The sequence below is a fragment of the Dendropsophus ebraccatus genome, chromosome 13 (assembly GCF_027789765.1).
Source record: "Dendropsophus ebraccatus isolate aDenEbr1 chromosome 13, aDenEbr1.pat, whole genome shotgun sequence".
Classification (NCBI taxonomy): domain Eukaryota; kingdom Metazoa; phylum Chordata; class Amphibia; order Anura; family Hylidae; genus Dendropsophus; species Dendropsophus ebraccatus.
The window spans coordinates 52489757-52513429 of NC_091466.1; the positions used below are offsets into that span (position 1 = coordinate 52489757).

At 43.7% G+C, this 23673-nt stretch overlaps 2 protein-coding genes across 6 annotated transcripts in view; one reads left to right on the forward strand and one right to left on the reverse strand.

The window, feature by feature from the left end:
• Positions 1–4409, reverse strand: part of MIPOL1 (mirror-image polydactyly 1) — a 253339-nt gene extending 248930 nt beyond the window's left edge. For 2 of the 3 annotated variants that reach the window (XM_069951321.1, XM_069951319.1), the window contains exons 1-2: positions 4363–4409; positions 3479–3552 (exon numbers count right to left, since the gene is read on the reverse strand). The gene's annotated coding sequence lies outside the window, so the exon portion shown is untranslated. The remainder of the gene's footprint in view (positions 1–3478; positions 3553–4362) is intronic. The other variant, XM_069951320.1, reaches the window with a different exon arrangement.
• The window catches only part of SLC25A21 (solute carrier family 25 member 21), a 208291-nt gene that overhangs the window by 6334 nt on the left and 178284 nt on the right, over positions 1–23673 (forward strand). The window contains exons 1-2 of one of the 3 annotated variants that reach the window (XM_069951323.1): positions 7005–7168; positions 8959–9078. In XM_069951323.1, coding sequence (XP_069807424.1) covers positions 9009–9078 — 70 coding nt within the window. In that variant the 5' untranslated portion in view covers positions 7005–7168; positions 8959–9008. Of the gene's footprint in view, positions 1–7004; positions 7169–7316; positions 7408–8958; positions 9079–23673 lie in introns of those variants that run through there. The other 2 variants (XM_069951322.1, XM_069951324.1) reach the window with 2 other exon arrangements.

The window sequence follows — 23673 nt, forward strand, 5'->3', positions numbered from 1 at the left end:
TACCGATGGCTGATGAGGTTGAATGTCATAGACTGTATCCATGTTTTTCAGGACTGCCTAAGGCTACATCCAACTTGTAACACAATGCAGACAGTTTGAGTTGGGACGAACCCAGGCGTACTTGATGTTTGCTCATCTCTGGTTATGAGTCTTGTACTGTGAAAGCACCATTTTTTTATTGTTTCTATTGTACTAAGGTAGTAAAACATAAAAATCTACATAAATATGGCATGAATTCAAGATGCAAAAATGAATACATTTTCCTTTTTTTTTTTTCCTATTTTCCGCACACAATAAGATACATCAAACCAAAATCGATGCCGAAAAGTACAACTTGTACAAAAATATGCCCTCAGATGACAATAAAAAAAAAAAAAAAAAAAAAAAAGGTTTACGGGGCTTTGGAGGCAACTACAGAAAAATTATAAAAAATGCTTGGGGATTTAGCCCACAAAGTACATCAAGGAGAGGGGTTAAAGAGGAAGTCTAGCAAAAATTTTTGTTAAAGTATTGTTTTGCCCCCAAAAGTTATACAAATCATCAATATACACTTATTATGGGAAATGCTTATAAAGTGTTTTTTTTCCCTGTACTTACTACTGCATCAAGGCTTCACTTCCTGAAAAAAAGGTGATGTCACTTCCTGGATAACATGGTGATGTCACTTCCTGGATAATATGGTGATGTTACGACCCGACTCCCAGAGCTGTGCGGGCTGTAGCTGCTGGATGATGGCAGAGAGATGCTCAGTTTCCCTCCAGTGCCCTGTGTCCCTCAGTGTCCCCCTGCCATCACCCTCTCCAGCAGCCACAGCCCGCACAGCTCTGGGAGTCGGGTCGTGACATCACCATATTATCCAGGAAGTGACATCACCATATTATCCAGGAAGTGAAGCCTTGATGCAGTAGTAAGTGCAGGGAAAAAAGCACTTTATAAGCATTTCCTGTAATAAGGTTATATTGGTGATTTGTATAACTTTGGGGGGGGCAATATAATTTTCGTGGGACTTTTTCTTTAAAACCCGAGAATCCACTAGATCATTCGTGTCTGTATTTTTTTTTATTTACTAAAAAAATGCTGAAATGTGATGTGAATCCAGCCTTACATCAAATAGACAGTAGGGAACACTCATTCTATTATTATGCAGCACAGATTGCATATATGGTAAGTAAGTAGTAAATGTGTTTGTACAGTTACACACGGCTTCTACATAGGGGATGTGTGAGCTGCTGTCATTTGTCGGCCAGGGCTGATTTTTATTTCAAGTCTTGCCTTTAGCGGAAAACATTACCTAATGGTACCATCAGGTGGCTACCAGAGTGCTGTAAGGACTTTAGGGGACATTTATCAAAATGTGCCCCTGGGTTATACCACGGAAAAAGGACACATTTTCCCCTTTCCTGTGGTGTATGCCAACTATAACCCCCCCCCCTCACCTGATGGGCAGAGGAGGAGTCACAGTAAGCCGGGGAGGAAGCATGGCCTCATCTTGCAACTGATTTTTTATGATTTACGCCCGCTTGCAGGTGTAAATCATGGCACAAATCTACATCTGTGCCTGAGCAGGTGCAGATTTGCTGTGCAATGCCTGCACCAGGTGTGCGCCTCTTAGTAAATCAGTCCGGGAAACTGGGGGGCTAGACTTTATTTAAACCTGGAGCACTCATACGCCAGTCTTAAAGGGATACTCTGGTGGGGGGGCATTTTTTTCCTGGGACCGTGGAGGAGGTGGCTGACGGAAACGACGTCCACTCACCTCCTCGGTTGCAGCGGTGGGTCCCGCATCGCGGAGCTCCGGTCCCTGCTTCCTGGTGTCTGACGCGGGCCCGAGACAATACGTCTCAGGTCCGCTCAGCCAGTCAGTGACAGAGGCGGGATCTGAGCGGACTTGAAACGGATCCCGCCTCCGTCACTGACTGGCTGAGCGGACCTGAGACGTCACGTCTCGGGCCCGCGTCAGACACCAGGAAGAGGCCGGGAACCGGGGACCAGAGCAATACGGGACCCGCCACTGGAACTGGGGAGGTGAGTGGACGTCGTTTCCCTCAGCCACCTACTCCCCGATGTCAGGAAAAAAAATGCCCCCCCCCCCCCCCGTCAGACTACCCCTTTAATAAATGCCATTCTTTGTGTGCTGCCATACAGGCTCCAGGAAGAACGTAAATACTACAGTGTTTGGTATAACCTTAAGCACTAGAGATGAGCAAACCGGGTTCGGGTTACAGTCGATCCGGACCCAAACGTTCGGTATTTGATTAGCGGGGGCTGCTGAAGTTGGATAAAGCTCTAAGGTTGTCTGGAAAACATGGATACAGCCAATGACTATATCCATGATTTCCACATAGCCTTAGGGCTTTATCCAACTTCAGCAGCCACCGCTAATCAAATGCCAAAGTTCGGGTTTGGATCGACTCGAGCATGCTCCAGGTTCGCTCATCTCTATTAAGCACTTAAGCACCCTTAGGCAATGTTTACACTACGTAAAAAACACGCAAATACGGCCGTTGTTATGAAATACGGCCGTGCTTTTTACATTGTGTGAACCCGGCCTTATAATGTATCCATCCTTTCAAGGAATTTTTTAAAAACTTGCATGGTTTAGTTATATTATCCTTTCGGAGTGGTGATTTAAGTGATGTCGCTGCTGTTATTGGTTCTCTGAAAGCGTTCATAACGGTGCACAGCTAGTCCTCAGAGGACAGGATCAGTGCTGGGCTATTACACAGTAGTACATACAAAAGACTTCCTTTCCCTTACCTCTCTAGCCAATCACTGCGCAGCACATACTCTTGGCTATGCACGGACCTACTGCTGGGTGAAGTGCACCTGAATGAACAGACTGGCACCCTGACACCCTCTCTTAAAGGGGTACTCCAGTGTGGGGGCTATTTTTTGATCTAGCCGGGGAGGAGGTGGCTGAGAGAAAAGACGTCCCCTCACCTTCCCGGTTCCAGCGGCGGGTCCCGTATCGCGGCACTCCGGTCACCGGTTCCCACCCGCTTCCTGGTGTCTGAGGCGGGCCCGAGACGTGACATCTCAGGTCCGCTCAGCCAGTCAGTAACAGAGGCGGGATCCGTTTCAAGTCCGCTCAGATCCCGCCTCTGTCAGTGACTGGCTGACGTCACGTCTTGGGTCTGCGTCAGACACCAGAAAGCGGCCGGAAACCGGGGATTGGAGCGCCGCGATACAGGACCCGCCACAGCCACCTCCTCCCCGGCCAGATCAAAAAACAGCCCCCACGCTGGAGTACCCCTTTAAGGAAGAGTTGTGAGGCCCCTATACATGTTATATAGGTTGCCAGTCTCCCTAAAATCAACCAAGCTTTAGTAGACATGCCTAAATATGCACAGAGCCGTCATCCAGGATCCTTTACAGCTGTTTCTTCAGGGTAATGTTACCATGTGGTGTAGAAAAGCAAAGACCAATATATCTTTTACATCAATACAAAGGAAGAAAGTATAGAAAACGTCATCCTTACCTATATTATTGGGGGTTACCATTCAGCCCATTTCTCCACAGTCTCCAGTCTGTATAACATTCTTTTTATTACTGCTGTTAAAGGAGGAAAACAAATTATATGGAGACAGTACAAGAACGGCACTAGAAGTCCCATAAAGAATGAAAGGATCAATTGCCACACGGATACGGAGATCGCCGGGGGTCCAGGGTCAGTACACCCCCCACCCTGGGGCAATCTCTTACTTTTCCCCTATTTCCCTTTAACCTGGCTTAATTTCATTGGCTAAGAGGCGACTGGACAGCAGTTGGGTGATAGAGAGACGGCCTGACTGTCGGTGACACTGTCCGCTGATGAAATGAGGTGATTTTAGCGCATATAGGAGACACAGACAGTGTTATACAGGTATATAAGCTTGTGTATGGTGCGGAGAACCACACATGGGGGAGGGGTGACAGTATCACTTTAATAGTACGCACACTAGTTATGTGAGTTACACTGATGTATATTACACATCATACTTTCCTTTGTAGTCCCCAGGTCATGTGCTGTACACACAGGTGAATGGCTCCTTACAGTGTAGTCAGAGTATAACACAGCCAGGACAGACTGTCATCATCATTATTATTAGAAAAAAACACTTAAACTCATCATCTCTCATCACTGCAGCTTGTATACTAGTCTTCCCTAACCAGTGTGATAAAACTACAATTCCCATCATGCCCCGGGCAGGAGAGGGTTTACAGCAGAGTCACAGTGTGTGTAATAAATCTCTATACTGAGGCCACATCCAGAGGCAGAAACCTCCTGTACTTCATACATCACATGACCCCGGCTAATGCTCCAGCACAAGGGACTGTACAATCCCATACACATCAGCAGCAACACTCATACAAAGTACTCACAGCTACACCCCGGGACCTAGCGCTGAAGGACCTGTGATGATGACGTCATCAACAGATGATGCGTCACGTGTGTGGGAGGAGCCAGAGTCAGGAATGTGTGTGTTTGTGAGATATATGCAGCAGAGGTGTGTGTGTGTGTGTGTGTGTGTGTGTGTGTGTGTGTGTGTGTGTGTGTGTGTGTGTGTGTGTGTGTGTGTGTGTGTGTGTGTGTGTGTGTGTGTGTGTGTGTGTGTGTGTGTGTGTGTGTGTGTGTGTGTGTGTGTGTGTGTGTGTGTGTGTGTGTGTGTGTGTGTGTGTGTGTGTGTGTTACATGCAGCAGAGCTGTGTGTGATGTTCATGCAGCAGAGCTCTGTGTGTGTGTGTGTGTGTGTGTGTGTGTGTATGATATACATGCAGCAGAGCTGTGTGTGATATACATACAGCAGAGCTGTGTCTGTGATGTTCATACAGCAGAGCCGTGTGTGTGTGTGTGTGTGTGTGAGATGTTCATGCAGCAGAGCTGTGTGTGTGTGTGTGTGTGTGTGTGAGTGTGATGTTCATGCAGCAAAGCTGTGTGTGTGTGTGTGATATACATGCAGCAGAGCCGTGTGTGTGTGATATACATGCAGCAGAGCTGTGTGTGATATACATGCAGCAGAGCCGTGTGTGTGTGATATACATGCAGCAGAGCTGTGTGTGATATACATACAGCAGAGCTGTGTCTGTGATGTTCATGCAGCAGAGCCGTGTGTGTGTGTGTGTGTGAGATGTTCATGCAGCAGAGCTGTGTGTGTGTGATATACATGCAGCAGAGCTGTGTGTGATGTTCATGCAGCAAAGCTGTGTCTGTGATGTTCATGCAGCAGAGGTGTGTGTGTGTGTGTGATATACATGCAGCAGAGCTGTGTGTGTGTGTGATATACATGCAGCAGAGCTGTGTGTGTGTGTGATATACATGCAGCAGAGCCGTGTGTGTGTGTGTGATGTTCATGCAGCAAAGCTGTGTGTGTGTGTGATATAAATGCAGTAGAGCTGTGTGTGTGATGTTCATGCAGCAGAGCTGTGTGTGATGTTCATGCAGTAGAGCTGTGTGTGTTTGTGAGATACATGCAGCAGAGCTCAGTGTGTGATACATCATAAGCAGAGCTGTGTACTGTATGTGTGTGAGAGAACAGAACATTACAAGCTCAAAACACATTACATGACTAAGGTAAATGACAGACTTGTACATAGGGATAGAGGACGCTGCCTGCGAGGGCTTACAATGCATGCAGCAGAGCTGTCTGTGTGTCTGGTATGTGTGCAGTTGAGCTGTGTGTGATACATACAGCAGAGCTCTGTCTGTTATATATGCAGGAGAGCTGTGTTTATATGCATATATATTGGGTCAGGGTGTGCTTACAAAAATCGTGGACATATCCATATTATTATTAATGGAGGCCAGATAAAGTAACGTTTCTGAAGGAATTGACTTAGTGATGCAGCCCTGATGTGAGAATTCTGTGGTGTTCATCACGACGGGCTGTCACACAGATCAGCCAGCAAACCAGACCACACGCTAACAGAGTCATCTTTATATGGCAGGATAGCTTTTTGCTGATATCACAATGACCATGAAGTGAATGGAGCTTTTATGAGAATCTGTCACCCTGAGGGTAGGTTCAGACTACAAATTCCGTGGCTTGTACCCGTTCACGGTGGCACGCATATCCGCCCCTGCCATAGACATCATTCTGCTATCTGCCGAAAGAATAGACATGTCAGTTCTTTTGGCAGATCGCGGAATTGGCCCGGCCATAGATTAATGTCTAAGGCACGTGCAGATATGCGCGCCGCCGTGAACGGGTATGAGCCACGGAATCCGCCGGAACTTCGCACGGATTCCGTAGTCTGAACCAACCCTGAGAATGCAGTATAATCTGCACGCATCATGTTATAAAGCAGGAGTTGCTGAGAAGACTGATATTTGAAGAGGCACTGACATGAAAGTTACACTTTTTGGGTCAAAGTGTTCCATTCCTCTCCAAGTGTCATGTCACGTAAGTTACATAGACACAAAGCGGGGAGAGGACTAAGTGATCCCGCCTTCACTTCCAAGACAGACTTGTCAGCCAATCACTGACCAAGATAGGACAGCGCCACAACCAGCGATTGGCTGAGAATGCTGTCACCCCCAGACAAGCCTGTCATGGAAGAGGAGGTGGGATCACGAACGACCAACGACGGTTTGAGAACATGTTCAAAGATCAAAATGAATGATTTCTCGCTCGTCGCTTGATCGTTCGCTGTGTTTACACGTACGATTATCGTTGGAATTCGATCGTTATCGTGCAAATTCGCACAATAATCGTTCAGCGCAAACGCAGCATTACATGAATAAATGACAAGTTGTCCTGAACTATATATGAGTCTGCTCAGATCTTCCATAGAACATGCTGCCTGCGTTTGTCTGTATGGCCGGCTGTAGACGGATATATTTGGTGTTTATGTTTTTGCTTTGTTGTATTTGTTTATGTAAGAAATCAATTCAAGGAAAAGGAAGAAGATAAACAATAAACAGAACAAAAAAAACAAACAAACAGAAATAGACAGTGACTGCAGTTTGTTCTTGTCAATGTCTCGAGAATGCTGTCTCCATGTTTTCCCAGACTCCCTAGGACTGCATCCAACTTCTTCAGCCACTGGTATCCCAATGCGGTGTGCTCAGACTGGAACATGTTCTTAAAGGGAATGTGTTTACTGCACACGTGCTGAGCCTGGCTCCTCCCATAATTGATCACATGGTCATTACATCATCAAAGGTCCTTCAGCCTCTAAACTCTAGCAGGTAAGCTGGTTGTCTACAGCTGGAGGGAAATCTTCACCATCCCATTGGCTGCCAGAACGAGGCTTGAAACACAAGGCAGCCAATGACGTTGTAGATTCCAGATCCGCCTTTTAAAGGGCCCTGCCTGGCTGTCAGCAATGTGAGAGCCAATGAGCAGTGAGTAAAGTGATCTCTGTCTTTAGCAGGGTGGCTGCTGTGAGAGTGCACAGTACAGAGGAAGTTCCCAGCATCACATCTAGGTACAGATGAGTGTCACACGCTGCACAGCCAGTGCATTATAATTCATAGTAGTGATTAGTGCTCATAGCTGTCGCTGCCAATCACCTAACACCAATGGTTCCTTCTAGATACTATGCTTAGTATTATAGTCAGATAACACGGCATGGCGTATACACCTCAGCTGTTCTGTATCTGCTCTGCAGGGGTCTGTGTATTATGTTACAGGGATATATACAATTCTATTTGGGGGGGTATATATACCTACTATTCATAGCCGTATTAAAGCATGTTTCTGTTCGGATGTGCCACATTTTGACTTTCCTATTGATTTTCAAGTTATTTGGAAAAATGCACGGCAAATCTGGTCTGTATCCTCCATACTGTAAAGGTGTATTCACACTGGACTTATTTGTTGCAGTCTTTGACCGCCCCGTTTAGATGAAAGGTGTTATGGAGGCTTAAAAAAACATGGCTGCTTTCCTCCATAGCCCGTGCTACTTCTGTCCTCAGCTTGGGCGAAGTTTGGCAGCTCAGTTCCACTAAAGTGAATGAAGCCGAATTGTAATACCACAAACAACCTGAGGACGGGGGTGGTACTGTTTTTGCAAGAAAGTAGAGTTTTCTTTTTTTCTAAGGGTATGTTAACACTGAGGAATCCGGGTGGATCACCCGCCGCACATTCCGCAGCTCGTCCCCACCGCTCACGGCCGTGTGCATTTCCGCCTGTTCCGTACACTCCAATCTATGGTCAGGTGGATTCATTCTTTGGCCGGACAATGGAGTCTATGGCACGGGCCGAAATGCAAGCGGCGGGTGATCCGCGCGTATTCCTCAGTGTGAACATACCCTAATTCTGGATAACCCCTTTAATTTCGAAAATCCATAGGAAATCTGTAGCATACCCAGTACTTCATCATTGATGGTTTATTCTTAGTGTATGTTCACACATAATATAAATAATGCAGATTTTATCATTGACTTCCCAGCATAAAACTCTGCACCATAATATGCACTGCAGAAAATACACCGCATATATAGCAAGTGTGAACATAGCCCTAGATTGGTGGGGGTCAAGCTGATGGAGGGAGCTGCCCTGTTGCGGCCTCTTCATTACTAGCTGCAGCTGTGTCTGGCACTAGGCTTACTTTAGTCCTATCCACCTAAATAGGACTGAACTGTGGTAAGCTGTAATATCCACTACAGACGTTACAAAATGTATGGAGCTATGTGGTACGCCAAGAATGATCGAGTAAAAACCACATCAGCATACAGCTATAGGCACAGCTATTTGCTGTGTGGTTTTAGCATTGCAGCCGTATAGGGGTGTTATAGAGGGTCATGGCTGCAGCAGGCTGCCTGACATTGTGATGTATGAGTGGATTAGGAGATACCAATCTAACTGCTGTAACATGGACTGGATAGTCTAGGTACCTGGTGAAGAGGAATGTCATTAGATAGTAGTTCGGTGTTACTACACTATAGAATACAGAAAATCTTACATTGCATGAAATTGCTCATATTTTGGCAGATTATATGATCCTGTCACTAACATTGTGTGTTCTCTCTATCAGACGCATCTGGACAACTTTACTACAGTCTGTAGCATTTAGTTCTAGCAGTCATGGCTGCCTCTCCACGTGTCAGCTTTTGGACTGAAGCTTCCCAACAAGTCCTGGCTGGAGGATCTGCAGGTAAGTGTCTTATTGTGACGTATCTAATAGTGGTGCTATGCACTGAAGCCAAACACAGGCCCTGCAGGTCCCTGGGGAGAAGCCATTTATTTGTATAGCGGTGAATTTATTTGTATAGCCATAGGCCCTTCGAGGTGTTGCAGTTGGGCCTGTAGATCCTGCACACCTGTAAATTGCCAAAGCTGGTATTCCAGTGGGTCCCATAAATCCAGGTGGCTCAATCTGGTGACCAGGCGTGGAAGTGTTGGTATCTGGCGGAGACATTCCTGATAAATCCTGCTGAGCAATGCCAGATATAAGCCCAGAGACAACATACACTGTATGTGGCTGCTGGATGTCCTCTACATATCACTGAGCCATTATTGTCCCTTGTATCACTCTTAGGGAGTGACCAGCTATCATATGTGATGGTACCCAACATCATCACACCAGCAGGGGGCAGTGTGTCGTTGTACACCAAAGGCAGGACTAAAGTGCTCACTATGAGGCCTCAATACTGAAACCTGACTGTCATTAAAGCAAATGTACCATCAGGTACATTCACTTTAAGTGTAGCATATTAATAGAACAGCGCCAGTGCCGCAATCCTTTTTTCAAACCGAAGCTCAGTTCCCACGTCTATTACCGGGCACCTGCCAGGGTTAAAGTAATGGAGGTGGGCTGGCTCGCCTCCAATTGCCAGAAACCCCTGCCCCTCTGTGACAGGCTCCACTGACTCTTAATAGAACCAAGTCACAGAGGGGCGGGGGTTTCCTCCCACTGGGGGCAGGCCGGCCTGCCTCCAGTGCTTCAGCCCCAGCTGATGCCCGGTAATAGACTGGCACAATGCGCGGAAAACCAAGCCACAGTTTAAATAAAGGACCACGGCAGTGGCTTCCCTACGCCAGCGCCGTCCTATTGATATGCTACACTTAAAGTGAATGTACCTGATGGTACATTCGCTTTAAGGCAATGCTGTGACACTGAGACAGGGGTGTAATGAAGGGCCACCTTTGTCTGGATGATGGACAAGGAAACTGTGGAAGCTGCTTGTGCTTGCTGGAGGATCAAACAATCCTCTGTATCAGTAGTGTGACTGAGCCTGTTCTCTGTGTGTCTCCTCACATAACCGGTGCTGCTAATACCACCTAACAGCTTGGTCAGAAAAGCCTACATGGTGGACAGTTTATCGAAAGGACCATCCTGCTATCCCTCAGTACAATGATGCACTATCCATAATTAGCCTCTGAGAGTCACGGTATAACCAATGGCAATCAATCACACCACCTATTAAAATGAACCCTGAGCTGTGATTGGTTGTTGTTGGCAGTTTACACCAGTTTCTATCCTAGGGTCTGATCATAGCTGCATGGCGAACTTTGCAGGATTCCAACATTTCTATCATTTGATGTAGTGTTAAATGATTTTCTTTTTCTGTCAATATAGTAAAGCCCTATACATGCTCAAAGGTTGTATGGCGCCATAATGCTGATGGGACTTAGCTGTGCAGGCATTGTCTTGCCAAACAACATCAAGAGAGTGACCATTCTGACCTATAACAAGTCACTCTCTTGTGTGGATCATGATGGCGTTAGGACGCTACAGTGAAGTCATAGATATTGCACAGAAAAAGAGGGATGAGTTTGGTATCTGGTCAGAAGCCCCAATGTTCAGGAAATACAGTTCCCTATATTCCATCTTCTCCCTTCCGTGGAAGACATTGTATCCAGATCTTCTATCAGGGTCAGCCGAAGCTCTGTGACAGGTGTGGCGACCCCATACACCAACCCCAAGGAGCATAAATGGGCCTTGTGTGGTGGTGTAAGCCTCAGGAGTCTGGACCAGTACCGCCTGTATTAGGGCCTGAGGAAGAACCTCCAACATCTTATCTCAACCGGAGGTAGCCGTGATAATATCTCTAGAGTAAAAGCCTTGTTAATGAAGTGGCAGTATGATAGACACGTATCTTTGGTTTTTGAGCGGGCCTAGAGACAATCCTTGAACCAGGAGTAGACCCCTCTCTTAATGTTTTGACAGAGATGATCCAAGACTAGAAAGTCAGGGTGACTATTAATTGCCCTCAAGAATTCACACGGTCCAGATAGATTAACATTTGAGCTCTAGAAGACCTTTAAGGACACTTTTTGGTTCCCCTCTTGACTGTAGTATTTAATGACTGTCTTTCCTCGGGCACTCTTTTGAAGCCAATGAGGAGGTCAGCCTTAATCATCCTCTCGCATTGAGAATTAGTCTCCCTTAATGCTCCTCAATGCAGATAGAAAGATTCTGGCAAAAGTGCTCTTTGATCGGCTGGTAAAGTTTGCATGCCAGCTCCTTTTGGGGGCTCAGCATTGCTCTATTCCAGGGCACAGTATCTTTAGTGCTGTGCTCAGTGTCCAGGAGGAGGCTTTCAGGTTTTGTGTGGGGCTGAAAGGTCTCACTATGGGTTATTGAGTATGATTGCTATATCGTTTTGTATTTATTACTAGTGTGTGTTTATATATACACTCACCGGCCACTTTATTAGGTACACCATGCTAGTAACGGGTTGGACCCCCTTTTGCCTTCAGAACTGCCTGAATTCTTCGTGGCATAGATACAACAAGGTGCTGGAAGCATTCCTCAGAGATTTTGGTCCATATTGACATGATGGCATCACACAGTTGCCGCAGAGTTGTCGGCTGCACATCCATGATGCGAATCTCCCGTTCCACCACATCCCAAAGATGCTCTATTGGATTGAGATCTGGTGACTGTGGAGGCCATTTGAGTACAGTGAACTCATTGTCATGTTCAAGAAACCAGTCTGAGATGATTCTAGCTTTATGACATGGCGCATTATCCTGCTGAAAGTAGCCATCAGATGTTGGGTACATTGTGGTCATAAAGGGATGGACATGGTCAGCAACAATACTCAGGTAGGCTGTGGCGTTGCAACGATGCTCAATTGGTACCAAGGGGCCCAAAGAGTGCCAAGAAAGTATTCCCCACACCATGAAACCACCACCACCAGCCTGAACCGTTGATACAAGGCAGGATGGATCCATGCTTTCATGTTGTTGGCGCCAAATTCTGACCCTACCATCCGAATGTCACAGCAGAAATCGAGACTCATCAGACCAGGCAACGTTTTTCCACTCTTCTAATGTCCAATTTCGATGAGCTTGTGCAAATTGTAGCCTCAGTTTCCTGTTCTTAGCTAAAAGAAGTGGCACCCGGTGTGGTCTTCTGCTGCTGTAGCCCATCTGCCTCAAAGTTGGAGGTACTGTGCGTTCAGAGATGCTCTTCTGCCTACCTTGGTTGTAACGGTTGGCTATTTGAGTCACTGTTGCCTTTCTATCAGCTCGAACCAGTCTGCCCATTCTCCTCTGACCTCTGGCATCAACAAGGCATTTCCGCCCACAGAACTGCCGCTCACTGGATGTTTTTTCTTTTTCGTACCATTCTTTGTAAACCCTAGAGATGGTTGTGCGTGAAAACGCCAGTAGATCAGCAGTTTCTGAAATACTCAGACCAGCCCTTCTGGCACCAACAACCATGCCACGTTCAAAGGCACTCAAATCACCTTTCTTCCCCATACTGATGCTCGGTTTGAACTGCAGGAGATTGTCTTGACCATGTCTACATGTCTAAATGCACTGAGTTGCCGCCATGTGATTGGCTGATTAGAAATTAAGTGGCAACGTGCAGTTGGACAGGTGTACCTAATAAAGTGGCCCGTGAGTGTGTGTATATATATATATATATATATATATATATATATATATATATATATATATATATATATTAGTAATTTTGATTGTTTTGTATATATTATTTGTAAATATTTAGGGATTATATTGGTTTGCATATTATTTCTGTTATTTTTAGCATTGGGGACCCCCATGTATACTAAGCTAATAGCAGGCATTCGTAATTTTAGTTATTATAGTATATGGTGTATATAGTTGTGCATTTTCTTGTGTTCCCTTACTACTACACTACAGCTGTTGTTGCTTATTTATATAAATTAGATTTTGTATTATATTTCTGCTGTATAAAAGTAAAATGTGCTCTCATTACTGTAATAAAATAGAAACACACAGAAACTCTGTCGAACAAGATCATTCATGCACACCTGACACTGACAAACTAGCCATGCCAGAAGGACAATCACCTAGCAAGCAGTCACTCACAGCTTTAAAGCGACTCTGTACCCACAATCTGTCCCCCCCAAACCACTTGTACCTTCGGATAGCTGCTTTTAATCAAAGATCTGTCCTGCGGTCCGTTCGGCAGGTGATGCAGTTATTGTCATAAAAACAACTTTTAATCCTGCTGCGCTGTGTCTAACGGCCGGGTCTTACATTTGTCTATGCATAAGGCTGGCACACCCTCTCCGTCCTTACTCCTCAGCATTAGGAATGATCCAGGAACATTTACTGCTGTTTGAGCTTTGCACAGGTGTATTAGCGATCCAGCCCATGTTCACTATACACACAGGTGGGGAATAGGAAGCAATCTGCCTGGAGCATTCCTAATGATGAGGAGAGTGGGGAGAGAGAGGTGGTGCCAGCCTAATACATATACAAATGTAAGCCCCGGCCGTTAGACACAGAGCTGCAGGATTAAAAGTTGTTTTTTAGGACAATAACTGCATCACCTGCCGAATGGACCCCAGGACAGATCTTGGATTAAAAGCAGCTATCCGAAGGTACAAGTGGTTTGGGGGGGGGGGACAGATTGTGGGTACAAAGTCGCTTTAAGCGATTGTCCTTCTGGCATGGTGACTGCCTGGTTTGACAGTGAAATGCGTACACTAGCAAACACTAGCACAAATGCCACACACGCACACTTATCCCAAGCTGTACGCATTTCACTGTCAAACCAGGCAGTCACCATGCCAGAAGGACAATCGCTTAAATGGTATACAGCTGACACTGGCACACACCACTTATGCTGCGTTTACACGTAACGATTATCGTGCGAATTTGCGTGATAACGATCGAATTTGAACGATAATTGTACGTGTAAACACAGCGAACGATCAAACGACGAGCGAGAAATCGTTCATTTTGATCTTTGAACATGTTCTCAAATCGTCGTTGATCGTTCGCAAAAAATTCGCAGATCGTTCCGTGTGAACAGTCGTTCGCCGATTTAACCAATGTGTGAGATAGGCTTAAGCGATTGCAAAACGAATTTTCTGTACCATATATCGTACCGTCTAAACGCTGATCGTTATGAAAAAAAAATCGTTACTCCGACATCGTTAATCGCACAATCGGGCCAATTATCGTTTCGTGTAAACGCAGCATTACTCATCCCATTTTTGTAAGCGCGCAAAGTCTGTAAACTGCACAGGTCAAGTCCCGTGTTGTGTGTTTGTTTTTTTTTAAAGACCAAATATCTGCTGGAGGTAGCATGGACTGCAGTTTGAGCAAAAGGGAGACACCTAGTGGCCGCATGTTTAATGTTCACAACCCCTATTTATTTATTTATTTTAAAAAAATGTTATGGTGCCTCTAATGCATTGATGAATAATAAACCCCAGTCCCTATATGTGAGGGTGAATGCAGCCTTGTTAACCCTCCACATGCCGCTAGCCTTCTATGGGCTATTGCTTTTCTCTATATTATTACTGTAAGGTCATTTCAGGTGAATGTATTTCATTTGAGTTCTCCTCCTGGTTTTCATCTACTTTTCTATTAACATCTCCTTTGTTATTTTTTTTGCTTCAATCTTTTCCTTAATATATTACAAAGGAAATCTGCAGAAAATAATTCCTCTTCCTATTGAAATGGTGTTTTCTTCTATAAAACGGCATGGTCATTCCTAACAAGCTGCACGTTTACACAGCACTGGGGAGGAATGTGCTGAAGCAATACCTTTCTCAGTGGGTGAAACGGGAAGTTTTCTGGCTCAGTCTAATGAGCCGGACTTTGCAATCCCAGGCTCGGTAATGTCATCGAACGGATTTTCTGCCAATATTCCTGCTGTAAATACCTTTAGTGGAGAAATAAGTGTTGACCACTGCCAAGTAGTCTGATATGATAAAACCTACCTGGGCTAACTGGTAAAGGCTGGTTCCCATGCAGGCTTTTATGGGCCGTTCGGGAGATTTTGCCTAACAGCAGTAAAACCTGATATTAAACTTAAATTTAAAGTGGGATTCTAGATGAGATTATACTATTATATATGCCCTTACCAGATGGGTGGTACTTACCTGTCATTTGTGTTGCCCAGCCTTGGCTTCCTTTTTAGTTCTGCTTTATTATTAGAACACAGACCATCTAAGCTGCAACCATAGCTCATAAAGAAGTCAAGCCTCTGCTTGCTTGTTCCTTTCTCATGCTTTACACTGCAGCTCTGCTTGCTCAGATAGGCTTCTGTGTTTAAGCATAAGCCCAGCACATGAAAACAGAAATCCATTGATGCAGATATAGAATGATGGTAAACTACACACAAACCAGCAAAGAGAGTCTTGCTAGAGAAGGAGAAGCTTTCTATTGGAATCCTCACAGAAAATCTCTCCTGCTCTGGACAGAGATGTCAGCAGAGAGCACTGTGTCAGACTGGTAAAATAAAACATTTCCTGCAGGACAAACAGCAGCTGATAAGTATGGGAAGATGTGAGATTTTTTTAATAGAAGTAAATTACAAATCTATATAACTTTCTGACAATAGTTGATTTGAAAGAAAAAGATTTTCGCTGGATTTCCCTTAAGGAAGAGAGAGGAAGATTACAAGAGGCAGCATGTACTGTATACATACAGGAGTGAGACATTTGTCCAGAATTTTATGGATGGTTTAGGATGAGAGGAAAGCCTTAATTTACCTTTCAGGGACAATGTGGTTATGCCTGTTGAGCCATTCTCTCTGATTCCTGGTACACAGTCTCTCTTTCGCTATCCTAACTATAGCAGTAGCTAAGCCCCACTACCAATTCCTGTGTTTTGTGGTGGTATATCTCCGACTAGAGAGGGACTAAATCTGTATCCCTATAGTTCTGATTCTTGTCCTTGTTCCTAGTCTGTCGGTATCTTCTGATTGTATCACGAGACAAGTTAACAATTAAAAAAAAATGTAACTCTGTAAACAAGCAAGACTTTAACGACTAACGATAAACGATCGCAAAAGAGATTGTCTATTGTTAACCTGAAATCGTTCACCATATTACACAGAACGATGGTCGTTAGATACGATCGTTATTACGATTGTTATTGCGATCGTTTATTCCTTCTGATCTAAGGAAAACAATGGGCAATGTGCTATTACACTGAACGATTAGTGAAAAAATGCGGAATTACAGCGAACGATTAGCGAACGATTAACAATAATTTTAGGTTCAGATCTAAATCAACGATCAACGACATATGAACGATTTTTCGATCGTTGCCTGCAACTAGACAAACTATTATCGTTTAAATTCGAACGATATAACGATTTTTCCCACGATAATCGTCCCATGTAATAGGGCCCTTATACTGTACTGGGTAGAAAGCCCTCTCATTTTAATCCACTGCTACCTTATCTACTCGGTGATCAGATGCCTTCCAGCTCTCCTGTGGTGCTTGTCCGCATTAGGGACCCTGTAGGACTGTGGAGATCCTCCTGTGGAAGCGAGCAGCGTGACCTTATCTCCTGTCCCTGGTGCTGGCGGCTAAAGCTCCCTCCTTCTCCAATGTTCAGACAGCCTAGACCAGTGACCTGACCCAGACAGCCCCTAGAACTTTTAAACTTGGCGTGTCAGCATTCAGCGAAAAAAACGAGTATAACTCGAATGGTATGTCACTTTGAGGAAAAAACACCACAATTTTGCATTATTTGTTGGTTAAATAACAAAAATACGTAATTGTAATATATAACTGTACTTAATAAACCAAAAAATAATTATTGTGTGAAGTAACCTAAAAACCACACACACACACACACACACACACACACACACACACACACACACACACACTACCCCCTGACCCCCATCCCTCTACATACACTACTCCACCTGATCCCCATCCCTCCCCATCCCCACACACTACCCCACCTGACCCCCATCCCTCTACATACACTACCCCACCCGACCCCCATCCCCCACACTACCTTACCTGACCCCCATCCCCACACACACACACTACCCAACCTGACCCCATCCCTCCACACACACACACACACACACACACACAAACACACAACGCTGGAGGCAGGAGCAAGACGTTGCTGGAGCGCGGCACCGCTGTGGCCGGCCTACACAGCTATTGTGCAAGGTGACGTCACGGTAGCTGCGTTCGGGCAGTACGTGGGGTGGGGAATACGTGGGTTCAGGCCTCACTGTAAGGCCGCTTGAATGTCTTGAAGCTTGCATGTAGCCGCATACTTTTCTGTATGCGGCCACGTGTCAGTGACTATTGCTATTATGCTATTACTATTATGTCATAGGTTTGGCATCACGGGCCTAGGCCCTGCATGCACAGACGTAACCCCAACAGTAAGTGATTCAACTCCCCAAGGCCTCATCCAGACATCTCGCACCGCACGTGTTTTGCTGCCATCTTGCCTAGACGTGGCGCTGGATAGTGGATGGCCACTGCTTCTCTCTGACCCTCGAATTAATCTCTTCACTGGCTTTAGATATCCGGCACTAGTACCAGCATTTACCTGCACCAGTAGGTTTGCAGCCGCCTGGGCAGTTGTGTATGTGTTGAAGCAGAGTGAACTGATTAACCCCTTCTTTGCTGAAATTGTTCTTTATTGATACAGAGTATGTAAGCCTTTTCTTGTGACCAAGTGCTTGATGTTCTGTTTGTACTATTAGTCCTGGGGGCATCTAAGTACTGAGAGTCATTTATAGGACCCAGGAAAAGCTACTGCTATATAAGTAGTCCAATTCTATTGTCTAGTTAGTGACCTGCTAGCAGTGTTACACCTATCTTGTGCTTTTATTTATCATTGGGTGACTTTTTACCCAGACTATTAGTTGACTGTAAAATGAAACAATACATGAAATGAACCATTTACTTAATGATTAACATAAAACACTGAAAAAAAACCTTATGTTTCCTTACCTAGCCATTGTTTCCGGCATACAGTACTTACCTAATACATTACTGTGTTTCTGGTTCTGTAGAAGTTACTGGTATACCTGGACACCTGACCAGATAAGCTTGCTCTGTGCGTACACTACGTACACTAGGGTCAGGTTAATTGTAAAGCCTGGTAACTTGTCTGTGTGGACCTTGGAGTAGTAAAATATTTATCAAATTATCCAGCAAAAATCTTTTTCTTTCAAATCAACTGGTGTCCAAAGTTATAAAGATTTGTAATTTACTTCTATTAAAAAAATCTCAAGTCTTTGTTGTTTTATTTTCCGTCTGACACAGCGCTCTCTGCTGCCACCCCTGTCCGAGACAGGAACTCTACAGAGTAGGAAAGGTTTTTTTATGGGAATCCCCATAAAAAAACTTTCCTGCTCTACACAGTTCCTGTCTGGACCGGAGATGTCAGACTAAAAATAAGACATACAGTAGGTAATAAGTATGGGAAGACTTGAGATTTTTAAATAGAAGTAAATTACAAATCTATATAACTTTCTGATATCAGTTAATTTGAAAGAAAAAGATTTTCGCTGGACAACCCCTTTAACCTTTTAGGGACATATGACATACCCGTATGTCATATGTCCCCAAGAGGTGTTCAGAGCGGGGCAGCGCGGCGACCCCGCTCTTAACCGCCACAATCCCTGGTGCCGCGTGTAGCCCGGGGCCGCGGGTACTAATACAGTAATCAGATGCAGCTGTCAAAGATGACAGCTGCATCCGATTGCCGGATCCAGCACTTCCCTGGTGTCTAGTGGGGTGGACATTGTCGATCCACACATCCTTCACCTGCCGGGGTCTCCGCCAAAATGGCGCTGATCCCAGCTCGGCACTTGGATGCTTTCGGCTGCAGCAGCCGAAAGCATCCGAGTGCCGATCTCCTTGATCTTTGCTGTATAACTATACAGCAAAGAGCTCAATGAAAGATCAGTATACTTATACTAGAAGTCCCCCAGGGGGAATAACCCTAACCCCAGGGGGGCTTCTAGTATAAGTGTAAAAAAAAAAAAAAAAAAAAAAGTGTTGTTATTGGTAAAAAAAAAAGCCCCCTCCCCTAATAAAAGTCTGAATCACCCCCCTTTTCCCATGTTTTAAATAAAATTAAATAAATAAACATGTTTGCTATCGCCGTGTGCGTAATCGCCCAAACTATGAATTAATCACATTCCCGATCTGGCAGGTAAACAGCGTAAGCGCAAAAAAATCCCAAAGGGCAAAATTTAGCATTTTTGGTTGCATGAAATCCAGAAAAAATGTAATAAAAAGTGATCAAAAAGCCATATATGCGCAAGGATAAAAGTGCTATACGCCTGGGAATGGAGCGAATTTAAGGAACATATATTTGTTAACAATGGTTTGAATTTTTTACAGGCCATCAGATACAATAAAAGTTATACATGTTATATATCGTTGTAATCGTAACAACTTGAGGAACATGCATAACAAATCAGTTTTACCCCAGGGCGAATGGCGTAAAAACAAAAAACCCCTAAATAAAAAAAAAGTTTTTTTGTTCAATTTCACCACACATTGAATTTTTTTCTGGTTTCGCAGTGTACTTTATGCAAAAATTCAGCCCGTCATTGCAAAGTACAATTAATGACGCAAAAAATAAGGGCTCATGTGGGTCTCTAGGTGGAAAAATGCAAGTGCTATGGCCTTTTAAAAACAAGGAGGAAAAAATGAAAACGCAAAAACGAAAATTCGCTCAGTCCTTAAGGGGTTAAACTGTCCATAGGAGAAGCAAGCGATATGTGATCAGCGCAGGTTTAGCCATCCTACCCCAATCTTATAATGAAGGGGCTACTTTGCTTTAATTTTGCCAGATACCAGTCCACTATGGCTGGTATTATAGCTCAGCCAAGTCCATGTGAGTGGGGTTAGGCAGATATTGATCATTCTGTTGATACACTATGGGGGAGATTTATCAAACATGGTGTAAAGTGAAACACGCTCAGTTGTCCCTAGCAACCAATCAGATTCCACCTTTCATTTTCCAAAGAGTCTGTGAGGAATAAAAGGTGGAATCTGATTGGTTGCTAGGGGCAACTGAGCCAGTTTCACTTTAAACCATGTTTGATAAATCTCCCCAATATCTTTATATGATGGGAATACCCCTATTGAAGTGAACTTTGAGCTGTGAGGAATATTCAGTCTGTACAGTCTCTGCCTTTTGGATATAAGAGTGTGGTATTCATTCATAGACTGTAAGCAGAGATCGCAAACATTGTTCAGGAACAGTTTGAGGAACTTACAAAACTAATAGGATCTGCTGCTGATACCACAGAACATCCTGAGAGGTCTTGTGGCGCCTCATGTTCATTCTTTGAGCGGAGAGGAGAGGCACAAGAGAAATCCCACTGAAGAAATAGGACAGGCAGAATTATTGAGCAAAATGCGCCGCGCTGACTCTGCTTGTAAATTCAGCCTCTTTTACTCAGCGTGCAAGGGCCCTATAGGTGAATATACTAGTGAATTTCCTTCAAAGAAAAAAAAAAACATGCAGCTATATAATATGTCCACTAGATGGCAGACTAGAGCCATGCTATTTAGCAGAAGGGAGTAACCTCAAACATCTCATTTGCAGAGAGGATGGTTAGTGTGTTGTTTTTTTGTTTTTGTTTTTTGTTTTTGTTTTTTCATATTTGCTTATTATCAGAAATGTAATTGGTTTGCATATATCATAATGTTCTGGAATGGAATCAAGAGTTTTGGATAATGATCAACTAGATCAACTAGTTAAACAACAATTGTATAGTAGAACTTTGAATGTGAGGAACTAATCAAATATTTTTTAGGATATTTATCTTTTGGATTTTGATTAGTTAATTATAAGCCTAATGTTCCTATGATAATATACACAATGGAGGAGATTTATCAAACATGGTGTAAAGTAAAACTGGCTCAGTTGCCCCTAGCAACCAATCAGATTCCACCTTTCATTCCTCACAGACTATTTGGAAAATGAAAGGTGGAATCTGACTGGTTGCTAGGGGCAACTGAGCTGGTTTCACTTTACTCCATGTTTGATAAATCCCCCCCTATGTCCTTTGGTGGCAATTCTCTGCTATGGGTATGTCATCCATAAAGACAAACTAGGCAGTGGAAATGATTGCCCTTTATAAGGCACCTCTATTATTTATAGGAATTTTCCAGGCAAAATGTCCCCACTAAGGGCCCTATTCCACGGGACGATTATCGTTCGCATAATCGTTAACGATAAATGATCCAAATGGCAGCTATTGCGAAAGACCTGAAATCGTTCACCCATTTACATGGAACGATAATCGTTACTTATGATCGTTCTTGCGGTTGTCTTGTCGTCGCTATTGTGTTCGTCACTACTGCGAACGACCGAACAACGTCTCATTCAATGCGAACGAGCAACGATAAATATAGGTCCAGGTCTTATTAAACGATCAACGATTTCACGATAGCTGTTGAACAATGGTTGTTTTTTGCTATGGCCGTGGAAATAATTGACCTGTCAGTTATTTGTGGCCATTGTGCATTGATTTCAATGCTGTTTTAAGTGCAATAATGGCTGTGTGTGAACATAGCCTTACTCTGTTTGCCGTGTGGTAAAACTGACATATTATCTACGTTCCTCGAGTCAGTCTGATTACAACAATGGGCAATTTATATAACTTGTGTTTTATTTTACGATCTATCTTTTTTTCTTTAAATTACTGTGCTTAAAATTGCTCTATTCTGATCCTTGTTAGGCTAGATTCACACGTAACGTATCTGCAGTGGATTTCACGCTGCAAGTTCTGCAGCGAAATCCGCTGCGGATACCTCTCCTGTCACTTTCATTGTGATTGCATACTTGCAGCCGGATTGTCATCTTAAGAGCTGGCCCCATTAACCCTGCGCCGCCAAGTAGATTCTGTACCTGCTCCATGCTACGGCTGCATCTGAGGCCTGGAGACCCATGCAGCCAATTAGTGTCTGCGGCAGGGCTGTGCATTAATTTGCTGCTCGGGACCTATGGGGATCTGGAGCCTCAGATGCAGCCGGAGCGAACTCGTAGCGTGAAATCTAACACTTTTTTTTTCTTTTGGACTATTTGAGGGCTCATTTTTGCACCATTATCTGTACTTTTTAATTGGTACCACACCTGCGTATATGTGACTTTTTGATCACCTTTTCTTCAATTTTTATGTGATGTGACCACAATCTGCAATTTTGTACTTTGACATTTTGCATTTTGGAAGCAAAATTTTATCAGGTAAAACTTATCTGTGTTTTATCTTTGGGCCCCTGTCGATCAGCAACTTGAAGAGACATTGACATTCCCTATGTTAAAATTTGCCCTGTAGTAGAGAGTCGGAAAAGTATAATATGGGGATGGCATGCACACCGATGCATTTGGAATCCTTTTTGGATGTCTTCAAATAGTCGCAGTTTTGTTGCATTTCTTAGTCTACATAACTGGAGCCTAAATCATTTCAAGTCCAATTTTGTCTGTATTGACTGTCTGGGCTTTCCCATACCTTACCAGGCTTCATCAGATCATTTATGACAAGAAAAACAGCTGTGATGAAGCCTGGTAATGCTAATCACATATACACAATAAATACAACAAAAAATGCAAATGCATAAAAATCAGGTGATGTTGCTGATTCTCTATATTATTTGCAGACTGAGCCAATGTAAAATGTTCCTTGCTGCTATTGTCACACTTTTCCTATAGGGTCTCAATATTAAATGGTTTCTTTTTCCTCTTTGTCTGTAGCTCTTATAATTGTATGTTTTATGAGTTGCACCTTTGGGATTTCACAGTGGGTAAAATAAGTCCTCTTGTCCTAAGTGACATCACAATAAAGATGGCCGCCTCATTAGCGCTGACACCACCTGTTATTCTGCCTGACTGACCCTGGTTTTACTGTGTCACATTGTTGATCCCCCCTCTTTAAGGCTCGCTAAGACCTGACTGCTGAGCTCCATTTTGCTTAGAAAAATATTGTTTTTTGCTAGGGGCTGAAATATGAATCACAAACCAAGAACAAATTAATTCACCATATCGTCTGATTTTTCTTTTTTTTTTTCTGGAGTTTTCCATTGCTATGGAAATCAATATTAAGCCTGTCATCTAGAAGAACATTCAACACCCGTAGCTCTGCTCCTTGTTTGCGTCAATGTTTCAGTTTTTTTACCTTTTTTTTTTTTTTTCTTGCATATCAATTTAATTTGTAGTTTTTCATAGCTAAAAAAAAAGTGCTGGCAGTAGGAACAGCAGGCAAGACAGTTTGGTAATGGGAAATTTTTCTTCCAAAATCAGCACCCCTTTCCATATGTATATCCAAAAATAGTTTTGTGCTTGGAGCGCCTCTGTTCCAACTTCTACCCCACCTTCTTTTCAAGAGATATCACTTATCCTATTATCACAGACATATGTTCAGTCTTATAAACACTTTGTTAAAAAGAAACAACACATCAAGCAATACTAAAATGCATACAAAATGGGAGAAAGTTAAAAAAAAAAAAAGTCCTCAAAAGTCTATATTAAAGGGCTTGTTCACCAAAAATGTGTTTCTTT